Here is a 25,861-nt window from a genome sequence, read left to right on the forward strand (position 1 = left end):
TCTGAGCATCTTTCTTCTGTCTTTTTCAAACATCCAATTTTATATTTTAAACTCATCACGTTTATTAATATATTCCTAACTTACCACCCAATAGCAAATTTGAACAAAGACAGCTGATAATCCCTAGACACTAAATCACAACATTTTCCCCCATTGTGTTGTTGTGCTTTGGAAGCAGTGGATTGAAATAAAATCATTCAAAATTCCAATTTCACTCACCCGTTCCCTTTCCCGGCCAACCATGCTCGCTTCGGTTTCTATCGGGCACATAATTAGCTTGCTTATGAATAAATTACTGATATGCACTAATTTCGGCAGTGCCTTTTTCCCGCGTTTAGTTCCCATTGGAGCCGGATCGATTCGTAGCCGAAAATGGTAATTGAGTCACAAAGCTCTCTCTCTCTCTCTCTCTCTCTATCTTGCCTGCCTCTGGTCCGTCGAATCCTCGCACAAACGCTTCGAATGCAAATGCCAAATACTCCCGGTTCCCTGGTAGATAGCACGAGAAATGCATCCATAATTTTAAACACACGAGAAAATTAAACTATACCGACAGGGGGAGGTAGAATGCATTTGCGAACGGCCTGAGGGATTGTGGTATTGTGGGTGGCAAACATTTAGCGTTTTGGCAAAACAGTGAAATCAGTAGTGTGGAGCTTTATCTCTCTCTCTCTCTTTGCGCGCATTGGAAATGGCTTTTAGCGTGTGTGTTGGCACCGTTTTAGTCGGCCTGCTGCCGGGAAGTGCCTCATTTTCTTGCCTTCCCACGGTTTTCGGCGGGTGCTTTGGTCCCGTTTGCAATGTTCGTAGAACACATCTATCGTGCCCTTTTTAGAGGATGTGCAGCTCCCGCGGGGAGCCTTCTGGCTTGCCTTGCAATTGCCTCATCGATGGTTTGATCGTTCGAATCTACGGAACGGTAAATAAATGGAAGGCAGAACAGCGGTCGCCGGTTCCGATTTTTGGTAACGGGGCAGGAAGAGCACCGACCTTCTCTGAATGCTCCACTGAATGTCGGAGGGTTGCGTCGGCAAAGTCAGTCAGTCAGTCAGTTGGGCATCCACTGGCCAACCGCGGTAGCAAATCACGCACACCTCACACACTGCGAACGACAGATTCCACGTTCGAAGCCAGCGGGAGAAACAGCTGCTATTATTTGTGCACCCCACACGGTGCATCTATATACCCCCTCTAGGGGTGTTGCATTCTATGCTATGCATGTGCGCGCGGTTGGTGGAGTGTAGAAAATGGGGATGGCAAAAAGGATTCGTTCACCACTCTACAACCACCCAACAGTAGTGTGTAGATGCGGGGGTTGATGGGATCTGTTTATCTTTCGGCTGTATTCGCCTGGGCTGTATGTGTGTGAGTGTGTTGGATGGGGCGTGCAGCAGTTCGTTTGAGGTCATTTGCATCGAACTTTGTTGTGTTCCGACGTCGCGCCCGGGCACGGTATTTCGCGAGCACCAAACCGCGTTTCTGTGTTCGTCCGCGTTCGTCGCTCGGCTTCCTGCCCATACTGTGATGATAATTAACTTTGTTGTCACGCATTAGTCTTGCTGAAGTGCGCGTATATGGGGATGTGTTGTACCCCATTTGACTGACTACTGGAAGTGCATCAACGGCGGCACAACGGCACTGCACTGGCACAAATGTTCGGCGGTGGTGTTGCCTTGGAGCGAGTACTTTTCCCATCCTTCGGGCGTGCGTTTCAGGTTTGATTGTTTTTCGAAGTTGCGGGTTGCACAATTATTATTTGCATGGGCTCTCTATCTCTCTCTGGTTCGCGCGCCTGTGTGTTCTTGGTAGGAGCCACGGGCGGTAGATACTGGCAGACCTGCGGCCATAAACAATTCATTGACGAGGGAATTCTATCGCATGCTGGTGCAGCAGGAGCAGTTATTTGGACATTGTAGCAAGGTGGAAATGAGTTTTCGCGCCACAACGTGTACTGAATACTATGTTGTTTTGAATCGATAGTGTTCTGGATGAGCTGTTGGGTTCCATAAGACATAAGACGGATGTAAAATGAGTTTGGAAGTGAATTTAGTACTCAGATTTTGTAATGAAAATGGAAATTATTGAAATTTTTTTGTTTTATTTGAATTATAGAATATTGTTTGGTCATATAATCATTCAATATTCAAATTTTTATAAATCAAATGTTTTAGAGACATCGTTAAATAACATGTTTGTAATAACAATTGGTGCAATAGCTATGCGGTTAATGCCTACCGAAGATATTTGCGTAGCTCTCATATTTGCGTATATTTGTGCATAGAACTGCTTAATTTGGTAGCAGACTGTGTTTCATATACCTTTGTTGCACGCTGGCATTGAATTCGATCGATAGTGCAGCTGTCAACGTACTGGTTCAATGACACGTCTGTCGTTGGTTCAAGTCCTGAGGTTAGGTTCAAGTTCAAATGCTAGGTTGTTTTCTCCTTTCGGTTTAGTATGGCTGTTATTAATGAGGTCTCACAGCAGAGAAGTAAATCAGTTAAGAACAACGCTTTAAATAATAGGTTACGACTCCTGAAAGTTATAAAAAAAAAGATTTGTACAGGATATTTGTTGCTCCATTTGCGGGTCAAAACAATCATTGATTTATTGGCAGTGGCACAAATTAACTGTGTCATTGCTTTTGCAATCTTACGTTGCCCTCACAACGTAGACTTTCACCCAGTTTTGACAGTGTGTAATCAACTACCGCCGGTCCGGAAATGTTGCATTCAGTGGCTCATTATCAGTCACATGCGGGAAAGGAAAGCCGTCGAAAAGGATTCTTTAACTGTTTTGAGTGTAGGCTTGTCTGAGTGTGTGTGTCTGTGTCTGTATGCGTACATTACTTAGTAATTATGCTCCCTACCGCTACCCTACCAATGGATGCCGAGGGAGGAGTTGCTTTCTCATCGTCTCGCCTCGAGTGTCCTTTTTACTCTCTTTTTTCGGGGAGCATTTCCTCATACACACACACACACAGTAATGGAGTGTAGAACGGTCCGCCCGAGAGCGGGCGATGTAATGATAAACGGATGTGAAAAAACAAAATGCGAAACTTCCTTTCTTTGCCTCAATCGTTGCTGGGCAGGGCGGGGGGCGGCTGCCCTTTTGCTCCCAATTCTACTTCCTCTTTCTTTGCAACTGGGGATAGTATATAAAGCAATAAAAAAGGGGTTTTCTTGTTTTTTGTTCGATGCTCGCACACACACGCACACTCCAGAAAGCGTTTTTTTTGTTTTCATTGCTGCATAATTATTACCACCGTTACTTTAGTGTCGAGGGGGGCAATTTATCGCCACCCCTGTATGCACTTTCGCAAAAGTACCAAAAAGATAAAACAAAAAAAAAACGCACTGAGTTAAGAAAAAGGGCAATTTTTTCTGGGTGTGTGTGTGCAAAGCGAAAGAAACGGATGCATTTTCGAGGACGAACAACGGTATATCTGGCTGTCTGTTGGTGCGCTGGGCCCGATCTTTGCCCGATCTTTTTGCATTCGCACAGCCTCCATTCACAAGCGGTCTCGCAGGAGAGATAGTAGGTGCGTCTGTTGATGCGTGCCTGATTCGAAAGGCATCGGTTTGGCAAGTTTTCCCCCCCATACCGTCGGCAGCGGCACTTTGCTTTGCTTCTGACGCGCAACGGAAGTGTGTGTATGCGTTGGACAGGCCAGGAGGGAAAACTCTCCCCCTCTGTACACGCACACCATGCTTGTGTGGTGCATTTGCAATCGGTTCCAGATCGCTGCACACGCACCGTCCTTTCCACTGTGCGCAGTACTCTCCTGCACACAGGGAGTCGTCGTCCTTTTGCGTGAACCTGCGCTTTCCGGTGCGCGCACACAGCAGACCGGACCGGTAAAGGTTGGCCTGGCAGCAAGTTATTGTGACACGGGCGATGGGCTCGCGTTTTGTACGTACCGAAAAGGGAGCGGAGGGACCCTATGCGAGCGCGTGACCCTATGTTGTGTATGGCGGCGAGCACCATCATTGCGACCGTTGGGTAAATCCGGATTGTTGCCGAGTGCGGTATAGAGAGAGAGAGAGCGAGGTGCTTTAGTTAAGGGATTTTTCCCCCGTTCATCCTGCGGTGTGCCACCAGGCAGGGTAATATGTGTCCCTTCTTTTCCCTTCTCTTTCGGTGTGTGGATGGTGGCGGCCGTTTGGGATGGAATGGATGCAGCTCCGTTATATAGTCAAGGGTGTGTGAGTGAGTGGTTTACCGCACATGAAGGTTCCGTTTTTGCTTTCCTCTCCGTGTTGGTGTTAGTGTCCTGATGCGTTTGGGACCCAATTCACACACCAGCAAAAAGTGCTCTGAATTTCTTCAGCCCTTCGACTTCGACCCTACACACCAGCACACATCTCGTACATCATTGGAAAAGGAAGTGCAAGGACGACGAAAGCCTTGCGCGTACATGTGTGTTTGTGTGGCATTATATCTCGTCTGTTAGTGACGATTCGTTCTGCTGATGCTGCTGCTGCTGCTGCTGCTGCTCGTTCTCCTACACACAATCCTACATGAATTGGGATTCTGCACCGTCCGTGCTGGCGTGTTGATGCAGAATTCTTATCCCAAACCCATAAACCGTATGATGTAGCTTTTGGACATTAACCCCCCGTATCGGTACAGAAGCGTGCCGCCGGGTTTATTAAATCTATACAGAGAGAGAAAGAGAGAGACAGAGTAAGTGGAAAGTCAGTCAGTTGGAACGGGGAGAAAGAAGAGCGCAAACGCGCGGGGTTTTCATTTTTATTTCAGTTTTTCCCTCTGCGCGCTCTCGCCGCACGATCCTTGCTGGTTGGGTCGCTCCTGATCGAATCGAACCACCACCATACACTGTGTTCACTGTGCCTGTGTGTGTTGGTGCATTCGTGTGTGGGTTCAGAGTCCTTTCGACTCCGTTTTTGGCCGTGTGCGCACCGTTTCACAATTTTCGTTTCATAAATTTTTAACGTTTGTTATTGCTGCGCCACATAACGTCCACGGGTTCCTTCTCCCGCTTCCTTTGCCACGTTGTGCTGCAGCTTTTTCGAGCCGGTCTTTGGTGGAAAATTCTTCAAATTATTTTAGGCATATACCGGCCCGGGGAAGAGTCGCGCGGCACACGGTGGGTCATTTTTTTTATTGATAAGGGGATGAGAAAAAGGGGTCTCGACCGAAGGCTTTTTGACCGTTTCCGTGTGTAGTGCAACGAGCATTTCCTCCAGACCCGGTGCAGAGAGATATCCCGTACCGAAGTTTTCTCGACCAGCCATTTTGTGATTCCGTTTGCGCGCAAACAGCAGAACCAGACGAGACTCACATTTAAGCCTGCGATGGTGGATGGGTGGTGGTTAGCAGCGTGTATTTACGTTATTTCCTGGAAGCTCGAAAACCGTGCACACCGTCGTGTGTGTACTGCAGCGCTAGAAATTCGATTATAATGTGGTCAAACAACAACAACCCCCGTTTGGTTTCGATTCCAATTTCGGAGAGGTTAGCGGGAACGTTTCCGGCCTACGGCGCACTGCTACTAGCCATGATTAATTTAATTTTCGATTCCATCTTGCATGACCTTATGAACTTTTGGAAGGGGAAAAACTGGAATAAAAAAAAACTTAGACGCTCATGAAACGCAAAACATAAATTTTAAAACGCAAAATAGATACAGGAGAGGGTCACAGGACCCCCACCCCGAAAAAGCTCATTTAAAGCCAACGGTTTACAACGTTGGGGTGGGGTGTTGGGAAGTGGTGCATCGCAGGTTGAAAGTCCAAACCCCACAGTCTAACCGCAACATTAATTCGTGCGGTATATGACGTCCGCGGGGGAAGCCCTTTCCCGGCTGTCCCGATTGCAGCAGCGCCCAGGTGGCAGTTCCAAAACGATGCAGCGGGGTATCTCACTGGTCGATATGATGAGGTGGTTTTATTGGACCACGCGATGACTTTTCTCGAACCACCGAAATCATAATGTGTGTGTAGTGGCGGTTGTTCAACCCTCGGGAGTAGCTAATAAAACTGTTGCAGTGCTAAAACAGTGCCAAAATAAAGACAATGAAGAATCAAAAGCACATGCCATTGCCATTGCCCCCTTTCCGAAATACACACGTCAATCACCAGATAATGGTGGTTTGTTCTTATTTCTATTATCATCATCGGTTTTTGTGCGTGTTTTTCGGGTGGGGCTTTGTGGCGCGCGGGCGGTGGTGGGAGAGAAGGATGTGCGTTAATTGATGGTTTACCTACACCCTCTGAAGGTTGGGCTGTGGGAGCAAAGGGTGGTGGTTTCTTTTCTATTTTATTGCAAACCATTCCGCCGCAAGTGATACGGGTGACGCACTCACGGAAACACACACACACACAGAGGCAGTCCTGGGCAACATATGTCACTCGCGGAAATTGACTGTTACGAAAAGAATCGAGCGGGGGGCAATGTTTATGATAAGCTGTCCCCCTGGGGGATGGAAGTGACTTTTTTGCGGTGTGTGTTGGTTTATGATGCTAATAATCAAATCACCGACTCACCCGTTTCCGACCAATGCCATGGTGGTGATATGATGATTCTACCTCTCCTCACAGGCAGCAGCAACGGGGGGTTGATAATTGGTAGTAGTGAATGTTTGGCATGAAAACAGCTTGCTTGCTCTGCTCTGCTGCCAGTTATCAAGCCACTGGAAGTGGAATTTCGCCTGCTGGCTGCTGATAAACTACCTTTCTACAAATAATGTATGTTTAGTAACTCCATGTATTTGTTGTTGCTGTTGTTAAATACGATTATCAATGAACGAGGAAACGTCTGCGATTATTCGATACGGTTTAACCGAAGCTAAAGGTATCTCTTCGTATATGCAACAGCAACAACCTTCTTCCACATTTTGCAGTCGTCATTCATACACGACCGGGGGAAGATTAATCATACGTAGTGTGTTGTGTTCCTTTTGCACTGTCAACCCGCCGCCACCAGCTCTTCTTCGTTTGCCGTTCCTTATCAAAACCCTACGATGAGCCTCTTTTCCGGTCCGATCGATAACAATCTGCAATCGTTCGTGTGGTGCCTCTTCGATTACGGTCGGGGCCATCGGAGGGGATGGCGGTTACTACTGCTGCTGCTGGTGCTGCAGTTCGACTACCTTTTCCCTACCGTCGCGTATACATTCACGCCCTGGGGGCGATTTAATTTCTGCAGCGGGCTTGTGTTGCAGCTTGCGATGGTTACATAATCAGTGATTAATGCCGTTCTTTTCTTCGGCGGCGTGCTGCGGAAGAAGGAGGCAGGAGTAGAGGCACCTTGTCGTGGCACTGTTGTTTTATGAGAAGACATGCACAGCATGTGGCGTTCGGTTTTGGCCTTTGCTATTAAAAGCGCGATGTGTGAGGTGAATATGGTGAATATCCTATGCTGGTTGGTAAAGAGTTGCTAAGGGATATGATAATGTAGCGATTGATTGAAAGCAAAGAAAGAAGGGTATGAAGGAGTTACTATCTTGGAATCATTCTTTGTAGTTTTAACTGTTATTTTCCTCTTGTTTTATACAATTCGAGCAGTTTTCGAGTACTTTCGAGTACTTTTAAGAAATTGTTTTCTAATTTCATCAGTTTATCTGGAGTACGTTTCATGTACTTTTCAGGTTAATTCTCTGTTTAGTCTCTTTTGAGTACATTTCGAGCACTTTCAATATAATTTTCGAGTACTTTTAGTTTCTTTTTTTTAGTTCTATAGAACTCTTCAAGTAGTCTTCAGGTTTTTGTGAGCACATTTTGACTTCTTTTGGATGCCTTTTTGAGTAATGGGGGCTGGGACTTATCGAGCAATTCTCGAATAATTTTAGATACAGGTTTCGCGTTATATTGAAGAAAAAAAAACAACTTGTGAAGTCAATTCTTAAGATTGTTGCACTTGTTATTGAAGTACTCGACACAAGCGACTGCCAATTATGACAGTTGCTACTTAATATGAAACCCTCTGTCGCGTTTTACTGGCGGCTGTAAATTAATTCAAACTGCAATAAATTTGCACAATAAAGCTAACCAATCATTTTTACTGCACGATGCCGAACATTTTGCCAGCTTTGCTTTTGCCGCGGTTATGCGTTTGCCTTCTATGGACTGACACTCAAACATGACCTACCAACAGCAAGAACCAACCAACCCTACTACCAGCAGCTTGTATGTGTGTGCTGCAACAGAGTATGCTGGACGATTTAGTAGCCCATCATGATGGTGATCGAGCAAACCTCCCGACGCAGTGGTGTGGTGCGAGATCCCCACGATCAAGGAAACGAAACGCGAAACCGCGAAATGCGGGTTCAGTGCATCATTACCGATACACAACACACTCACAAACGCAACTCTTATTACCGTTCGACCTCGTTTCAATGCAAAAGACGGCCGAAAAAAATATAAAAAATAAACACCCGCAGAACGGGGAGGTGTCCGATCCTCCTGGCGGCTCGGAGGAGGGATCGAGGCTGTACATATATTGGTGGGGTTGGGATGGGGAAGGACCCTCGGTGCAACGTGATGCACATGCTTCTTTGGAAGCGCAGCGACGAACGACCCGCCATCAACAGAGCGACAGATGTTGCGGCGTCGTGTGCGCCCCGGCGAGAAAGTTCACATGAAGATTTTTCGTTGCCGCTCGCAGTGCCAGAGAGAAGTGCGAAGCAAAGGAAGAAGATAAAAACATGTTTTGGTGCACCGAAATGTGGATGTGTGTTCGCTTTTAATGTGGTGGCATATAATTTAGCTCCCTTTACTCGCACTGCTGCGTTGCGATCGTTTCGGTGCGATCCTACAGGTTGCATTTTTCGTTTTTCGGCGAGATTCACTGACTCATCAATGTTTGTTGTACTTGTTCGGACCACAGAAAAAGAGGATGTTGAACTTCCAAAATAGTTCGAAACAGTTAGTGAAAAACATCTCACTCACAGCTCAAGTGCTCCGGAAATAGCGCAAAGGAAAGGAAGTGATCTTGCAGTTATCCTAATTTATTTGCATTGTACACACTAAACGCGCATTCCCTTCCCAGCAGGGTGCGATAGACCTACGCGGTAATGAGTCTACGCCTGTTTGATCGAAGATTCCATCGGCCCAAATCTCCCCCATCGAATGCAATGCACTTCATCGCTACGCAAAGTGGTCTTCTTTAAAAAAAAAAAAGGTTCGAGTGTGTCCCGCGCGAACCCCTAGAGTACGGCGCGCGAGCGCACTTCAACTCCACGAGGGGTCGTCGTCGGCTGCTAGGTTCAGTAGGGTATGCCGCCGCGTTTACCATAGAGAGCATTGCGCCACTACAACTACCGGGGATTAGGATAGGTCACGCGCATCACGAGACTTTCGTCGACCGGATCCGAATGGGAAGATAAAGCGGATCTTTGTTTGTGCTTCTCTTTTGCTCCTAAAATCTCCAAGATTACTCTTCTGTTTGGTTCTTCGCTACTTCCAAATGCAATGCCAAGCCAGACGGTGTGGTTTCTCGTTCGCGTGTCGCCGACACAGCCACGCATCCTAGTACGAGAGAAAAAAGGTAGTAAAGGAAAGAAAATCGAACCCAGCAGGAAATCTCATTTTCACCTTGTTTTATGTTGCGGGTCGGGCAAGTATGTGAAAAGGAATCGGTACAAGTGGGCCTAAACTGAACAGACCGAGCAGCAGGCACAGCACAAGTTGATGAGTGGAGCGGAGAGACGATCGTGTTTCGATCATCCCAAAAACTTCAATCCTGATCTAAAACCACCGTCACACCGGATGGACGATGCGTGATTTGTGTTTCGTTCGTTGTTTTCGTTCGTTCGCTTCTTCTGCATGTCCCATCCTACATCCGGTCCCGCGGCAAAGGGCCACGCAACAGTGCTCGACTCGTCAGACATGAAGTGTAGAATGAAGCAACAGCGCGGCATACTCATCGTCCTTGTTGTTTGAGGGTACACGGTGTCTTCCGAGTTCTGTCTTAGTTGGGGGACTTAATTTGTCCTAACGTGTGGCTCCGATGGTGTGTGCTTTTTACAATTTTCGGTGCAACTGATACCCCGGGCCTATGTTATGTGCAGAGCAGCAGAATCATAATTAGGACTGGTACTGCTGCACCACAAGGAAAGTATTTTTGGACATCGCCGGTGGCACAGAGTATGGTGCATAGAGACGAGGATTCGCTTTTTGAGTGGCGATTTGGGTAATTGCTGTTGGCGTTGACGTATCGGTTGAGATGTGTGTAGTCTGTTTACCCTCCCTCCCGGTGCAAGTTAATAGGCCATACCTAATTGGTTGTAAAATTCTGTTAGGTTGTGAGCAATGTCGTCTTCAATATCTTCAGGAATGAATTAGGGAGACGGTCGAAAAAAGCTGATAAATGTGTATTTTAAATGAATAAATAACATTTTATGTTTCTATTAGAGTTTGCTGCTTTTTCACAGCATAATTTATGACACATTCAGTTGTCTTAACAGGCGCATGCTCCTGTGTCTCGTAAACGTACGCAAAAAGCTTGCAAAATTAACATCACAGCCAACAAGATGAACAACAGCACGAAATTAGAGTGTGTTATCGAACACATCTTATACATACAGATGCAGCAACTATCTTAATAGAAGTAATGAAGATGAATATTTAGTTAAAAACAGCACTAAATACTAAATACCTCGAGTATATATAAAAAACGGTCATATTTAGACAATTTTCTCACTGCTTTAAGGCTGCCGTAGCGATTCAATACCTAATGAGTAATATATTTTTGTGAGTATTGCTTAAACACAGGTAGAATATGATGCCCTCCATAAGGCTGTATTACGTTACCGCTTCAATAGCGTCGCGGTAAGCGTTTGTTCTCGTACGTCAAAAGTTACTAGTTCAAACCTCGACTGTGCTCTCGCGCACCTCAATCGTCAACTACTGACAAGGCTTTTTCGCAATTATGGATTATGGATTTGTACACGTATTACCTCTAGTACCATTGATAAACACAAATAACTTGTGTATGTGGTATGTATTTGCCTATTTTATTATTGGTAAGTGTACAATCCCATCAATCAATTATGTTTTTTCAAATGGTTTGCCTATCCTAACAAGCCCGTGTGAGGTTGACTTTTCATGCCTAATTATCCACAGATTACTTTGACGCTGTGGTATTTTATTAAATTAACTCCTTAATAAAACAAAGTCCTCCCGCCCAACCGCCCCCCCCCCCATTTACACTTTAAAATCGCCCCTTATTCACACAACTCGAATGTTCCCTATCGTCGACGCAGAAACCTCTGAAATAGGGCAGGAAGGAGCTGTGTGCGAACCTTTTGTTTATCCTGTGACAACAAACCACTTGCCAGTTGGGCGGGGAGGCGGACACAGGCGTTTCAATTTTACAGCTCTAGGAGGTTAGACTGCCATGCCCGGTTTCTGGCTGATGTGCGTAGCTCAATGTGTGAGGTATTAGGAAAAAAAGGAACGAGTAAAGCACACTGTTTGTTGGCAACTTGGTCTACCCACCGGAGGCGTTTGTGTGTGTTGTGGGGAGACGGAACCCATCGGAGGGTATACGCCATCATCTCTTCCCTTGAAGTCCCCCAGTCTTTCCAGGAGGGCTGGTAAAATCGTTGCCGTTTCTGACTTTTCATTTTTGACGCTTGCACCCGTCGCAGTACATTCTCTCTCTCTGTCTCTTTGGTACTCAATCTAATTCACAAATTTGTCCGTTAAAATTCTGCCATCAACGGACAAGTGTGTGTGTGTGTGTTTATGTGTTAAACACGGGTGTATGCGGGTCCCACCGCGTTGTGATGCTAACGGCCTTTTCACCAACGAAAGCGAGGTTTTCGCGGCACTGTACATGTGTATGTGTATCCCTGTGCATATGTTCCCCAACCAACGTCACCACGACACACCGGTATCATTCTATGCTGGTTTTCCGTACGCGCGAAAGCCAGAGCAGCATAAACCAAGCGGGGTGGGTATAGAAGCATCGGTGTAAAATGCTGGCCACGCTGGAGGTGTTTTTTTTTTCTTCATTCTTCCTATTTGAAACCGAAGCAACAGTTTTTGTTTATACTTCTCCCTCAATCGCCTCCTGCCCCCAACTTCCGAAATACGTCCGTCCCTCCCGGTGTATGTGTGTGTGTGTGTTGATCGAGGGATGGCGACGCGAACCCCTAGCGACGGGGAAAGAGGGAGAAGAAGGGATTTATCAATATTTGTTTTGAATGTTTTGAAGCCGCTTGCCGTTTCCTGACCTCGACACAATCCCTCGCTCGTGGAAGCGGCATGTCCGGCGAATGGGAGGAAAGGGGGAGGAGAGGGGGACAAAACATGCAAAGACACGGTCGAGTGATTGAGCGATAGAGGCAAGATTGACAGGCTGTGCAACTCCTGGCCGGGGCCTGGCGAGGTAATATCGGCCAGTGGGTTCGACCCGACCGACCAGTTTTTGAGGACGTCTGAAGCCGCGTGTGTAAGTGTGTCTGTATGTGTACATGTTTGTTGTAGGTGTATAAATTGATCCATCTCCCCCGCAATGGCATTTATCGGAGCGCGCCGCGCCGTCGTTTCCTGCTGGCTGGCTCGCGCTGGGACTGTTCCGTGGTTGCCTGTCCGCCACAGTGGTGTGGTGGTGGTGTTGGTGGTGTAGTAGTAGTGCGTATATGCATCCTCCCCTCTCCTTCCTCGTCACTCGATGCATGCAGCATACAAACATGGGGAGCATTGTGTCGTTCTCTCGGTTTCGGTGCGCGATGGTGTAATAAAACGCCAGGAGGGCCGGCGAGAGTTGCTTTCGTTTTGGTCTGCCCGCGCGTGTTCGTTAGCGGCTTTTTTTCCGCCCGGTGCTTTTTCAGCTTGGGAGTTCAGCTCCCTGCAGTGACGGTAAAAAATAACGCAACACACAGACACACACGCTGGGGGTAACATTCATCAGCATAGCGCCCGGGCGGGCGCGGCAATGTTTCGGTTCCGCGTTTGTAGTGGCGCACAGCGCCGCGTTTTCGGTTTCGTCCGGCGGTGGGGCCTCTTCCGGTGGAAATTTTTCTCTCAAGCGCAACTAGTGGCGGCCGACCCGATGGGAATGACAGGAATGTGAGCAACACATTGTTGCGTTTTGAGAGTAATTACAAATTTAAATTTAAAGGATAAAATTGAAAATAAAATCTCAACTGTATTTTAGTTCATTTTGATGTTAAAACAACGACACTGGAAACCTCCCAAACGTACGCCATATGTCCTCGAAACGTTTCCTTTCTTCACACCCGAAAAAAAAAAGAACGAGCAAATCTCGCCGCGGAGTTCAACATCCGATCGTGGCAGCACCACACAGACGCACAATATCCTTAAGATTGCGGCAAGAAAACCCCCATCCTTCGCGCGGTCAATAAACTTTGGACCATCTGCCGTCCGCGTTTAAAATGTTCGACCTCGGGTGCGAAAACCCGTTCTTCTATACCGTGTACACGCACGCGCGTGTGTGTGTGTGTGTGCTCATGCTGGTCGAAAATTAGAGGAGTGCGTTAAATGAATGGTGCAGGAGGTCCTCCTCCTAAAAATCAGTCCATTGGCCGCGGCTGGTTGCATTAAAATAATGTCCATTTGCAAGCGGAGATCTTAATCAACAGGTTGGTCGCTTGGTCCTTTTTTGTTGAAGAAGCTGATGATGCGTGTGCCGCAGATTTTAAGTTGGGGGTAATTTTGGGCGTTCTTTGGAGGCCGCGCCAGGATGGCGAGGCTCAATTGTGGCACGCGTTTATGAGCAATTGTGTGCGCGCGGGTTGTTTTGGTTGATAAAATTATGTAAAAAAGAAACACAACGTCGTCCTCTGGGTGTGTGTGTGCGCTCTGGTTTGCCCTCTTTCGACTCGTTTTCGCTCGCGAAGAGAAGGGCTTCACCTTCTGGCTTCACCACCGAGAAAAAAGGAGAACAACTGCGGGGATACGTTGTTTTTCTTGTACCCCCTTCGCTTATCGCTACAGCTTGAAGCGAAAATGAAGCATAAAAAGACGATAAGTAAAACGAAACAGGCAGCGCGCCCGGAGGCACAACAACCGGCGCGCGCCACTTTATGCTGGTCTTGATCGCTCCCTCTCCCCGGTTTCTGTTTTGGGTTCCATTTTTGGGTTCATCGGCACCATGGTGGGGTTGCATGTTTGGCTGTAAGGGTTGTTGCTTTGCCGTCAGGGCTTGTACAGTGCGTCTCCTGTGTGCTTAGTAAGAAGGATGCTCCTTTAGTTCTTTTCAGTTCAGTGAAGGGTTTCCGGGGGTATTTGGTGCCCGCTTTTTATCCTTTGAATAGTCTCTAAATAAGATAATGGAGAGATGTCTTAAATGATATGTCTACAGCGGCACATTATCTAGAGATACAAATGCAATCAGCGTTTCAGCGAGTTTTAATCAGAAAAAGAACGCACGATATCTTCTTATTATCTTATTTTTACACATTACAGACGCATTTTTAAAAGCATTTCTCTCCATTAAAACAATGCAAAAAATCGATCAATATCGAATGTTTTAACCGGCAAGAAAATCGCCGAAGCAAAAGGTTAATGGTAGACCACAAAACCAGTCGCCTTCTGGCCCATGAGACGTATATATATCGTTCGATGATCGTAAACTGACGAACAAAGAGAGCGAGAGCAGCGGCTCAAAAAGAGGGATAGAGCAACAGTTTCGGGTACAGGTGGTACCAGTTGCAATTATTAACATATTTATGGTTTCGGTGCAAAAATTGCAGCCCAAAAGAACACCAGAAGCTCCGCCGCCGCCAGGCTGGTGTGGTGGCAGCAAAGGAGCGACGGAGCGGCGATGCATTTCGAAGGATCTTCCTTTCCTTCGGCGGGTCCTCTTCAAGCGTGTCTTCTGTCTGTGTTGCTGGCTACGCTATCTTGTTCGCCTGTTTATACAGAAGAAAAAAAACCGTGCCGCGTTTGAGTGTGTGCGGGGCCAGATGTTTCGAGTTTTGGTTCCCCTTTTTCCGGGGTCTTCCTCCGCGGGGGCTGGGTGAAAAAAGGCTCCTTCCTTTCTCCTCGTCCCCATGCCAAAGGATAGTGCCGATCGCCGCCGTGCACGATCCACTCCCCGTGGATGTGTCCGTTTTCTTTCCTTATTTTTAATGTTTGCCGGAGAAGTCGAACGGACGCGCGCGATCCTCTGAAGCCATTTGTGACGATCCGAGCCGCTTGATTGGGCATCTATTTGGTGTGGTTGTTTCTCCCTCCTCTGCTAAAGCGAAATACAAGGGGACGGGCAAACAAATGAATTTGATTTTTTAAATCACCCTCCTTACCCTCGTTGTGTCTGTGTGGCGCGTCCTATTGCCCGCTTCGTTATCGCTGCTGCTGATGATCCTTGGTTGAAGAAAAAAAAAGTTTAATGCTCCAAACCTCTGTGCTTGAAACAACGAAAAAACGCGCATAATTGTATGCTGTCCTCCCCGTCGTGCCCGTCCTCTAGAGGCAGAAAGCCCCCCGCATTTTAGCGAATTTGACCGCTCGCGCGCTTCCCCATTATCGCGCACCGTCGTTGTGGTTTAATGTTGTTGATCGTAATTTTTACGTTCCACGCGCGCGCTCGCGCGTTATCAACGTTACCGAGCGGGACCGCCAAGAAGGGATGGTAGCAGCAGCAGCAGCAGCAGCAGTTATGATTCTACCCGCTTGCGTTTTTGATGGTGGTTCGCTTGCCCCGTTTCGCGTGCGTACGTTCGTCGCCTAGCCGGTCAATCAAGTCTTCGGTTCGGTGGAGCCGGCGCGTGTGCCTTCTTCCTTTTTGAACTGTTTTCGTTTCGCCAGCCTGGTGTGGTGCTCTGGTGGGTCCCGTTCGGTGATGCGCGATGAAGGGCCGTCTGCACCTTTTGCGCTGGTCGCGTGTGCACGTTCGTCGCTTGCGCGTGCGCGCGCGTGTCCATCCATTCACATTTATTCCTGTCGCGGTGGATTGTCGCCAAAGGGTTCAAAGGAGGAAGGCGGCGAGTGTGTGCGTTGGGGATGGAGCGGAGACATGTTTATTTATCCTTTTCCTTCGTTCCACGGGCGCTCAAGGTGGAAACTCTGCCCTGATAAATGGTCACCGTTTTCGTCGAAAGGTGTGTTCTCCACACAGCAGTGCGCACAAGAGGAGTGCGATAAAACAAAGCATCGAAGAAAAAATCCTCTCAAAACTTAAAAAAAATCATTCTTCTCTTTCATCGTTTTTGAAACCTTTTTCACTAAAATATTTCTTTCCTTTCCCTCTCTCGTTGCAGAAAAAGCAGGCTACCAATCACCATATGGCGGCATGGACAATGGCGTGGTAAGTTCTGCTTCAAGGATTTGGAAACTCTCTACCTGATTGTGCGTGTGTGTGTGTGGATATATGCATACAAAACGCACCAGCACCACCCCGTATCCTTGCTCTGCACCGTCTGCCTTCTCCTTCTCCGAGTGTGCTCCCGCGGCGGCAGGCTGATCGCCTATCGCAAAAAAGGAGAAGGGCTGGAAAAAGGACCCCGGGGGGGGGAGATGTCATCAACGAGGCGTAAAACGGGGAAACATGCCTCCGTTTTTTTACCATCCCTCTACTGCCCTCCCGCCTTGCGATGCTGGGGCGAGATGCTGCTTACTTTGTAGGTTAAGTGTGTAGGCTCTCTCTGTTCTGTGTTTTTTTCCTCTTCTTCTGCTGCTGCTTCTGTGCACTGCAGAGGACGACACTCACGCTCCTTTCGCGGCACTCTGCATTCGACAGGTGATGCGGCTCTGGTTGCAGCCAAGCACGCATCGCCAGGCAAACAAAACAACAGAGCAGGAAAAAAGGCTGACAAGAAACGAAAATGATTACATATTCCCCAAAGTTGTCCTTTCCTGCTTGGCGAGGGGGAAAAGGTGTGGAGCGGGAGGAGAGGCGCAAGATGAGTGGGTTTCGCCGTTTTTAAGGTGAATTGTGTGCACTAAGGGGAAAGGAGAGAGACAAGTTCGGAAAAATCATTTATTTCTGAAGGATGAATCTGTTCGTCCGATATGTTTTGTTTTCCAGCGACTTTTTTTTACAACAGACTGTCTTTAAGAACGTGTGCTGCTGTTTATTCCCTTTTTACTTTTCTTTCGGTTGAAAATGTACTGGGAGAAAGAGGAAGTTACTTTCGGACGTTGAACCTTGCAGGTTTGGCTCAAAGTCAAATGTATTTTCTGATTTTGACAGTGTATTGATCCGGTTGTTGGGTTTTTGTATGTATTGTTTTGTGTGTGATCATTTAGATTCAACAGGTTTGTTTAAGAATATCAAATGGCAATGGATGTTGATTTACTGACTTTTTTGTTTTAAATTCATCTTATCCAATTTTAACAAACTTTTTTTTCTCTGTTTGTTTCTAATTAAACAACACCTTAAATCCTACCTTCTACCTTACGTAGAAAGCACACCTGTAGCTAAAACTTCGCTCACAATTTCCCTCTCTCTGTTTACCTCTGCATCCCCTATCGTAGACTGAAATGGCAATTTTTGCGCACGCTTTATAAAAAAAAGTCTGCCACGAGCCACGCTGGACGGCTGCTGCTCGTGCTCGGGCAAGCCCAAGGTTTTACTTGTTAAAATCTCTTGCACCGGCCATCGGACGCCGGTGTCCTGCAATACGTCTCATCGGACTGTCTATATGTGTCTTTGTGTATTGTATTAGATGATCCCCGAAGGTTTCAAACAAAGGATGAAAAAAAAAAACTAATGCCAAAATTGTCCTTTTCTTCTGCTCATTCTCGACAGATTTCGAGAAAAGTGATTTCAATCGAAGGCTGTATGTTTGCATTTGATGGGCACACGCTTGGAATTATGCTTTTCGTGGGTGTATATGTGTGTGTGTGTGTCTGCAGAATGGTAGACAAGGCAAAGAATAAAGCAAAAATACATAAAACAAAAAATTGCACATAAAAGAGAGAACCGTCTTACTCTACGCACTCCGATGGTGGTGGTGGTGGTGCATAGGTGAAGCAAAAGCAAAAACTGCAAAAAAAGGTGAAATACAGATAGAAAAATAAGGAACGAAGCATAAATGAGCTCCTGCAGGCTGTGGATGCATAATGAAGGGAAACTGTAGATGGATTTTTTGTCCTTGTAAAGCCAAAGAAAAAGGGACGCAAAAGTGAAGAAAAAAAACCTGGTTGAATAAAGGGAAACCCTTCGGCGTATGCATAAAGTGCAGCAAATTACGCTACACAATAGAGCGACGGGAAGGTGCAACAGGGGGGTGTGTATGTGCTGTGTGCTGTGTAGGAATTCAATCAATTGTGGAATTGTATTAAAGCGATGTATTTCTTTTGCAATATGCCATTTTTTTGTTATTTTCCCTTAGCCTTGGCAAATTGTAAAAATTTGAGGGGAAATGCCCTAAAAACTGGCTTTTAAAAACGTTGAAAGTAGTTCAATGGAGGGAATAATATGGTTACAAATTTCTCCAAGAATACACGTAGTCTTGAATTTAATTATCAGTTTTAATTTAGTTACGATGAGTCAAGAAATTATTCTCGGAATAATCGCCCAGGAATTGTTAATTAGATCGCCCAGAAAGATGACTTGATGATTTCTTTCCACTTTTCCACCATGATTTTTAAGTTCGGGCGTCTTCTGCCCGTTTTTGTCGTGCCTTTTCAATCATACTTGTCTGCACGCCACACCGACCGACCGACGGACGGACTTCGTTTTCGTATAAATTTGCCGTCGAAACAAAACGAAACGGTGGGGAAAAAATGAAGGAATAATTATAACCTCATCGAACGACCGACAGAGAGACCCCAGCAAAAGGACAAGCGTAAGGAGCAAACCACCACCACCACCACCATCGCCATCGTCGTCCCTGGAGCCGGCCGGTCCGATGTGTCCATCCTCTTACCTCGCCTGTCCGGCGAGGGCTTGAATTTTCGGTCGGTCGGAACCCGAAAACTATGGAACTTGATTAAGGCTCGAAAGGTTCGAGCGCGCGAGAGCGCACGCCGATGATCAAATCGTTGCTTTTTCCTCCCAAACAGAAAAAAAAACCTGAACCTTTCGCAAACCGGAGAGACGCCAGCTGTCGCTCGTAGCTCTGACACCATTCTGTGCCGCATAGACGACGCCTGTTGTTGGGGTTTTATGTTGTTGTTGCTGCTGCTGCTGCTGCTGCTGCTGCTGTCGTCCTCCGCTTCTCGTCTTCGCTTTAACTTGGGTTGTCTGGCTCAACGTTTTTGAGCTTTTTTTTTTTTGCTCTCTATGTGTGCTCTTCGTCTTGTGGTCCATCCATCTATCCACATCCATCTTCCATATCGGTTCCTGCGGTTGTTCTGCTGTCTGTTTTGTGCGTGATGATGATGCTGGTCCTTTCCCGAAAAGAACTGTACACTTTACGATGTTATAGGTTTCTCTGGATGTGTGCGTTTCGAGTGCCCTTCGAAATCCGTTTTCTTTCCTGAAGTCGTCGTCATTCAGGCTTTACGCGCAGGAAAACAAGCGAACGATTCATTTTCCTTTACGGCCGATAGAACACGATTCAGGTATTTAAATCGGATTGCGTTCAGTTCTGCCGGGCTTGGAGCTATTGCTGTCGTTGTGTCTGCCTGCCTGTTCCTGTTTGCTGTGGGCAATATGGAATTGGGGCCGGGTTTCCTGGTGCCTCGCAGCCAAGGGCAGCAAAATGAGACACAAAAGCGATACATTCGGAACTAACTCAATCAACCGAATGGCGAAACGTGATGGGCAGTTGAGAAGGAAATCCGACACAAAGAAGAGAACCGACCGGAACACCAGAACCTGTTTGCTTTTTGACTACCGTTTTGTGTGTGTCTAACTAACTCGTACTTGTTTGCTGTGTCCTCTGGCAGGGGTTTTCCTTTCCCAAACAACCGCCACATACACTTTTTTTATTCACATATCATCTCGCCGCACGCCTCGGTAATGGGCGGATAAACTCAAACTTCCGTCCCGAACCCGAAGATGACACATGATCCTTTCGTTGGATGATGATGATGATGATGGTGATGTTGTCTAGTTTCCTTTCTTGCTTAGCCTTTTTATTACTTCCGGTACTGCTGGATCGTCATTTTAATGCCGCTTATGTCGCTCGGGAGACGGGGATCAAATTTTCTCAGACTCTAATGCATCAATTTTAAATCTGAAGCTGTTTTGCACTAGAGATGTTGACAAAAAAAGCGGAAAGGATGGAAGGGAATAGGATCCTGCGCTGAGAATGGCATAATTATTATTGTTATTAAAAATGCATATCTTAAATAGGTCGCCGTTTTAAAGGGCTCTGTCGTATGGGGCGAGACTGAATGACAGATAACGGAACGGAAGTGATGATGCTCTATTTCTCGATGTGACACGTCCTTTACCTTTTTTTTAGTGTCACCAGTATAAGGAGCAAGTAACATCCCCGTGCGTCATTTTTTTACTTTGTAGCTAGCAATTTAAATACCTTTTGATGAATGTCATCTAAGGCTCAGTCCCGGTATCCGATTTGTTGTTCGGAATAGCTCTCATAATCCTATTTCAACCAGACCGTTTTTACCAGACCACTCCAGTTGACAGGAACTGGTGAGAATATCTGATCGAAAGAGCGATAGAAATCCCCTCTCCTCAGAGGTACTGCCAATATCATTACCTTAACCCGCCGAGACCCAAACTAAACACACTTTCACACAAAGCCGCGCGCCGAGGTGTGTAATGATTACGACGCCTTAATGTGGGACATTAATGTGGACCACTTTTCCGCGCTGTTGTTGCGGTGTGCTGCGTGGACCGGGGAGACCCGGGCTAAGCATTTTAATAAACCTATCAAGATCGAAGGACACCGTTCCGCAACCGGAGCGGCTTTGACTTCTGGCCATGCAATTTACGAAATATATTTATAGATGTGTTCGAGGTGCACGCCTGGCTGTGTGGTGTGGAGTCTTTTGTGCCTGTGGTGCGCGATATTCTGCGCAAGTGAAGCTGTACAAATTGTGCATATCGAATCGTAACCGGGGCAGAGATTTACACAGCAGCCAAACTTTTGCTTTCGATACGCGCGGGGCAGCAACCCCCGACAATCGACATCTTGGCATTCATATTCGGTCCTGCCGGCGGGTGATACTGCTAGGAACTGGCAAATGGGGAGCGCAAGAGCTGGGCCGATTGTGCAACCTCTTAAGCATGCCGAGCCAGTATCACTCTAATCCCGCTCGGTTCCTTTGGTGTATTCGGGCCCCGGAGGTGTATTTGGATAAGGTGGTGGTCCACGAGACACCGAGGGAAGCCAACAAAGTCAAAGTCTTTGAATGCAAGGTACAGAAAAAGGAACAAGTTGTAAGGGAATAGAGAAAGAGAGCTTTGGTTCCGAAAAGCCTGGAACGAGATAATGCACTCGTACGTACATACGTGAGTCAACTCTGGCGTGCGCCAACGATCGTGTGGTCGTTGTTGTGTGTCGGGCACACAGGTTTTTGTGTAGTCATTTTCTCCGGGGTTTGCATTTTCGTTGTAGGTTTTCTTTCCAATCAACCCGGTGGTACGACCACGTCGTCAGGCTAATAGGCTAGGGTCTACCATCTATCTTGCTGCTGGGGGAAATTCGCCTGTTTCCGGGAATGGATTGAGGCCGGTTGCAAACATTGCCTATATGCCCTGAGGAGTGTTTCGGTGCTTTGCTTTGAAAGTCCTGTTTTGAATGTCTGTCCAATAGTATGTGTGGACGTCTTACGGTACGAGGTAAGAGTCGCTTATGTATACACTTTTGCTCATGTGTGGATAGAACCTTTCGTAAGACGAATAAAAACAACATGATATTGTGGTTGAAATGAAGTCTTTATTGATAGTGCCTAACATGACATGCCAACTTCCAATTCTAATGTATTTTCTTAATTTATTTTTTGAGATTTAAAGCATTATTTATAAATCACTTTTATTTTTGGTGTCATATCTCATTCAAACAGGTATTGTAGCAGTCATTCTGAGATAGTATATATTTGGCAAATTAAATTGGAAGTTTTAGAACTGAAAACTGAATTCATTGTGTAGTCATGGTCAGATTTGAACTCACTCTCTTTCGCTCATGAGATCGTCGTGTTGTCCGCTGCACCATGTAAACTTGCGGGTGAATCGAGTTTATTTGTCGTATAGGTTGTACCACAACCAATTCGTTTTATTTTTCTAAAGCACAATCTGTGTGTTTGGGTTAAATCCACAAGTGGTGGTTTACATTACTTATCACACCACGAACTTATCAATTCACGTTGAATTGATCCGTATTTAATCTTCCAGAAGGAGGGGGTCGCGTGTAAAAGAGGTACCGATTTTAACCTTATCATATACTTGGTTCCTTACGCTACCCTCGCTTGCTTTTGCGCTTATTTCATATTTGCGTATGTGGGGATGGTTAGAAAGGAGCTTCGGTCTATGCATGCTCCTCCTCATCCCTGCCTGGCTCCCGATTTCGGGCCCAACGCCACTTTACATCCGCTTTGTTGATCGACCTCTCGTATCCTCATTTTCCCCTTTCTTCTTCCTCTTTCTACCCTATTCCATCTCACCCTGTTGTCTGTTGCTTCTTGCAAGGGGGGATCTTTACAAAGCCTTAAAGCGACGTGGAAGAAGAAAAAAAAATACAAGGAGATATATTTTTCCTTCCTGTGCCAATCACCCCCTTCATCCTGCGTGCGTGAAAAAAGAGGTTCCGCGCGTCCATCGTGTGTCCTGGTTTGCGATGGCTCCCTACTTTCTCGTGTGGCACACGCTCAGCAGCTCAACTTTTGGGCCCCGTTCCCTTCCTTTTTTCAAGCCATTTCCAACGATCACGTTCCCCTGCCCTCTCCTGCCTCTCCGGTAGGCCCCGCTAGCAGCGATCATGTAGGTGCCGTAAGCTTTTTTTCGTCCTCTTCTGCTTGTCTCCTCCCCATACGTCCTGAGCCGTTCGCTGGCTTTCGTTTTACGGAAAACATCTGTTAGCCTTAAAATGCGGGCCCTTTTTTCCACTTTGCCTCTTACCTTTCGTCGTTCGTAGCAGTTTTTGCTCCTTCCATTCCGTTGCCATCTTCGCTCCTTTCGGGCTGTATTTTTTCCCCATTTCTTTCGTTCTTTCTGTTGTTGTTGTTTAATTTCCATTTTTCGTCCTTTCCCGTGCATCATCATCCGCCGCCACCGCGCGGGGCCAGTACGATCGAGCGCTCCTTCCACACACAATCAACCGCACTGTAACACAGACGCACACACACAGGGGAACTTTACACTCATACACAAGCACACGATAATCAATCTCCTTTTTGTGTGCCCCTTTGTGTGCCGTGTTTTCGATCTTCACCGTACGAAGGATCCCTGCAGCTACACTAACCTCGCTCGGGCAATGTTTCCCGTCTCGCTTTTGAGTCTTTTTCTGCTGCTTCATTATACACGGTTCTCCTCTGCTGATGGTTGATGCTTCCTTTGCTTGTGGACCGCGCGCTGCACCCGCAAGCCACCCCAGTGCCCTGGAAAAGCAAAACATAGAACCTCAAGTTTTCGGTACTTGGGTAAAGTTTTCTACTTGCTTTTTGGAAAGTTTTTATTATTTTTTTGTAAATATATGTGTGTGTATTAATTTCATCCGAGAGTGTCTAGCACCCTTATTTCGCTTCCCGCTCTCCTCCGACCGACCGCCTGTTACTATTTATTGGCCTTTTCCCCCGCTCACATCGTCCCAGAAATCCTTCGAAATCGGAGCAAGCGCGTTGTGAGCGTGTGTGCGTAGAGGTTCATATCCTTTTTTCGTATGTGGTTTTTTTGTCTGTGTAGTTTGGTTATTACTGTGCTATGCTTTTTCATGTTGCGCTCTCGTATCCTTTGCATCTTCCTGCAAACTCCGCAAAGGGGTTGAGTGTGTGCGTGTGCTCTGTAATTTACTTCTTTAATTTCAGTCCATTTTTTGGCTGGTAGTGGCTGCTGCGAGTCCGTTCACCGCGTTAGCCCTCCTTCTTCGGTGATCCCCCAACGCATTTGCCCCTGGAGTGGAATTGCTGGGGAGTGCATTTCAGAAGACTCTCGCTTGCCTTGTTTTCCAAAACGACTGCACAGAGAACCGTTCTCTAGCAGTTTTGAGGAGGGTTTGTATTTGCCTGTTTTTTGCCATCCACTTTAGGTGATTTTTGTACGGCTCATGCCGAATGAGAGACTCTGTTTTGACTACGGTACCACCGGGGTTTAGGTTTCTTTTCGTAAGTTTTCTTTGCCAGACGAGGTGGATTTAGAGTGTGTTTTTTGTTGCTTTTCAATTCCCAATTTGTTGTACATATAAGGAATCTGGGTGTAAAGTACGGGGACCCTTGCTTGCTCTCGTGCCTTGGCGGTTTATTTTCCAGCTCATTTGCTTCTGTTCGCCTGCTCTTTCTCTCTCATTCACTGATCTTTGTTGCTCATGACCCCTTTTTTTTCAAACTACCGGCAATATAAATGCGTTAAATTTGTAGTTTTCGTTTCGTCTATGCCATTATTATTATACCATTAAAGTAGCAGCGAAGGGTTTTTGTTGTATTGAAAAACTCGCACACTCACATGCTATACACGCTGGATAAAGGGAAGGGAATGATTCAAGCACGCAAAAGCGCCCCCCCCCCATTTAACCATACGAAAGCCACACTGTGGAGCCAAACTGGGGGGATAAAGCCAAAAAAAGGAAAAATACTCATACACACTCCAGCAACGAGATTGCAGTGCAGGATTGTGACGGAAATAAAATCTACCCTCCGAATGTGTGTGTGGATTGCGTTGCATGTACTGCAGTTGCAGACCATTGCTGCTGCTATTATTGCAATGACTCCGAGTACTTTATGTTTCGGGGTGCACTTTTTTCGCTCGCTTGCTCGCTCTCTCTCTCTCTCTCTCTCTCTCTGTGCACCTTCGCCTTGCTCCAAATTAATTAAAACAATTCCATTGCGCAGTGCAGGGGGACAGCGGGAGAGAACTTCCCTCCGCCGTTGTCTTACCGCCTGGCACAGGTATAAAAAGCGTTAGGATTGCAGGCGTTTTTCGCTTTTTACGGGCTTACGCGGGGGTTTCAGTTGTGTCGTTCACATGCGAAACGTTGCGTTATCGCGCCTAATTCGGTGCCTAAAAGCACTAATGTGCTCTGTGTGCTCTTTTGGAAGCAAATGTACATGAGTCCTTTCCACGAAAAAAAAAAAAAAATGCACAATTTCAACCTAATACAAACGACAAGATGGTAGATGTTGAAATGGGCTCTAAATTTTGGGACCCCATCGTGTGTACACGATACAGGCTGCTGGGTGCTCGGAAGCAAGGGGGACAATAAAGTGATCTCGGGCGAGAAACAACCTACATTCGAGTGTCCTTTCTATATCAGCTAATGGCGCAGTCTTGGGTAAACCTTTCCGAAATCATCAAACACATCAAACCCCATTCTCCAGTTAGGGTTAGTGTTAAATGCGCGGAGCCATTAGGGGAATGCAGGGCAGACAAAAAAAGGGCCCATTCGATTGTAGGTGTGCATTGGATCGCGTTTGATCGTGTGATCCTCTTTCTGCCACTGCTGGCAGCACGCAAGGGTCTGCTGTTCGTTGATTTCGATTTGAAAAGAACATGTCTGCTTACGCGTGGACAGAAGTAAAATTGTTCTGGAATGATCGTTTGGCATGTATAACTGTCTTTAATTATCGTTTAATAGCGATCAATTGCTCTTTGCGTTGGTGTTTGGAGCAGAGGGATGGAATATTACAACAGGCAGTGGATTAACTTGTTGCCTTTATGTAGTAATATACTTCGAATACGGATTTGATATTTATATTGCGGAATTAACCAGTGTTGATTACAATGGGTCTCCTAGTGAACATGGTAACATACGGGCCTTGCAAAAGAGTCGTCGTGCGTTCAAATCTCAAAGTCGACAATCTTTTCGTACTTCGTATTTGATTCGTTACGTGTTTTAGACTGAATTACTATGCCAAAA

At 46.5% G+C, this 25,861-nt stretch overlaps 1 protein-coding gene across 6 annotated transcripts in view; it reads left to right on the forward strand.

Moving 5' to 3' along the window:
* Positions 1-25,861, forward strand: part of LOC121598112 (protein daughterless) — a 68,669-nt gene that overhangs the window by 18,705 nt on the left and 24,103 nt on the right. For all 6 annotated transcript variants that reach the window (XM_041924688.1, XM_041924690.1, XM_041924692.1 and 3 more), the window contains exon 2: positions 16,196-16,242. In XM_041924688.1, coding sequence (XP_041780622.1) covers positions 16,196-16,242 — 47 coding nt within the window. The remainder of the gene's footprint in view (positions 1-16,195; positions 16,243-25,861) is intronic.

This window comes from Anopheles merus, chromosome 3R (assembly GCF_017562075.2).
Source record: "Anopheles merus strain MAF chromosome 3R, AmerM5.1, whole genome shotgun sequence".
Lineage (NCBI taxonomy): Eukaryota > Metazoa > Arthropoda > Insecta > Diptera > Culicidae > Anopheles > Anopheles merus.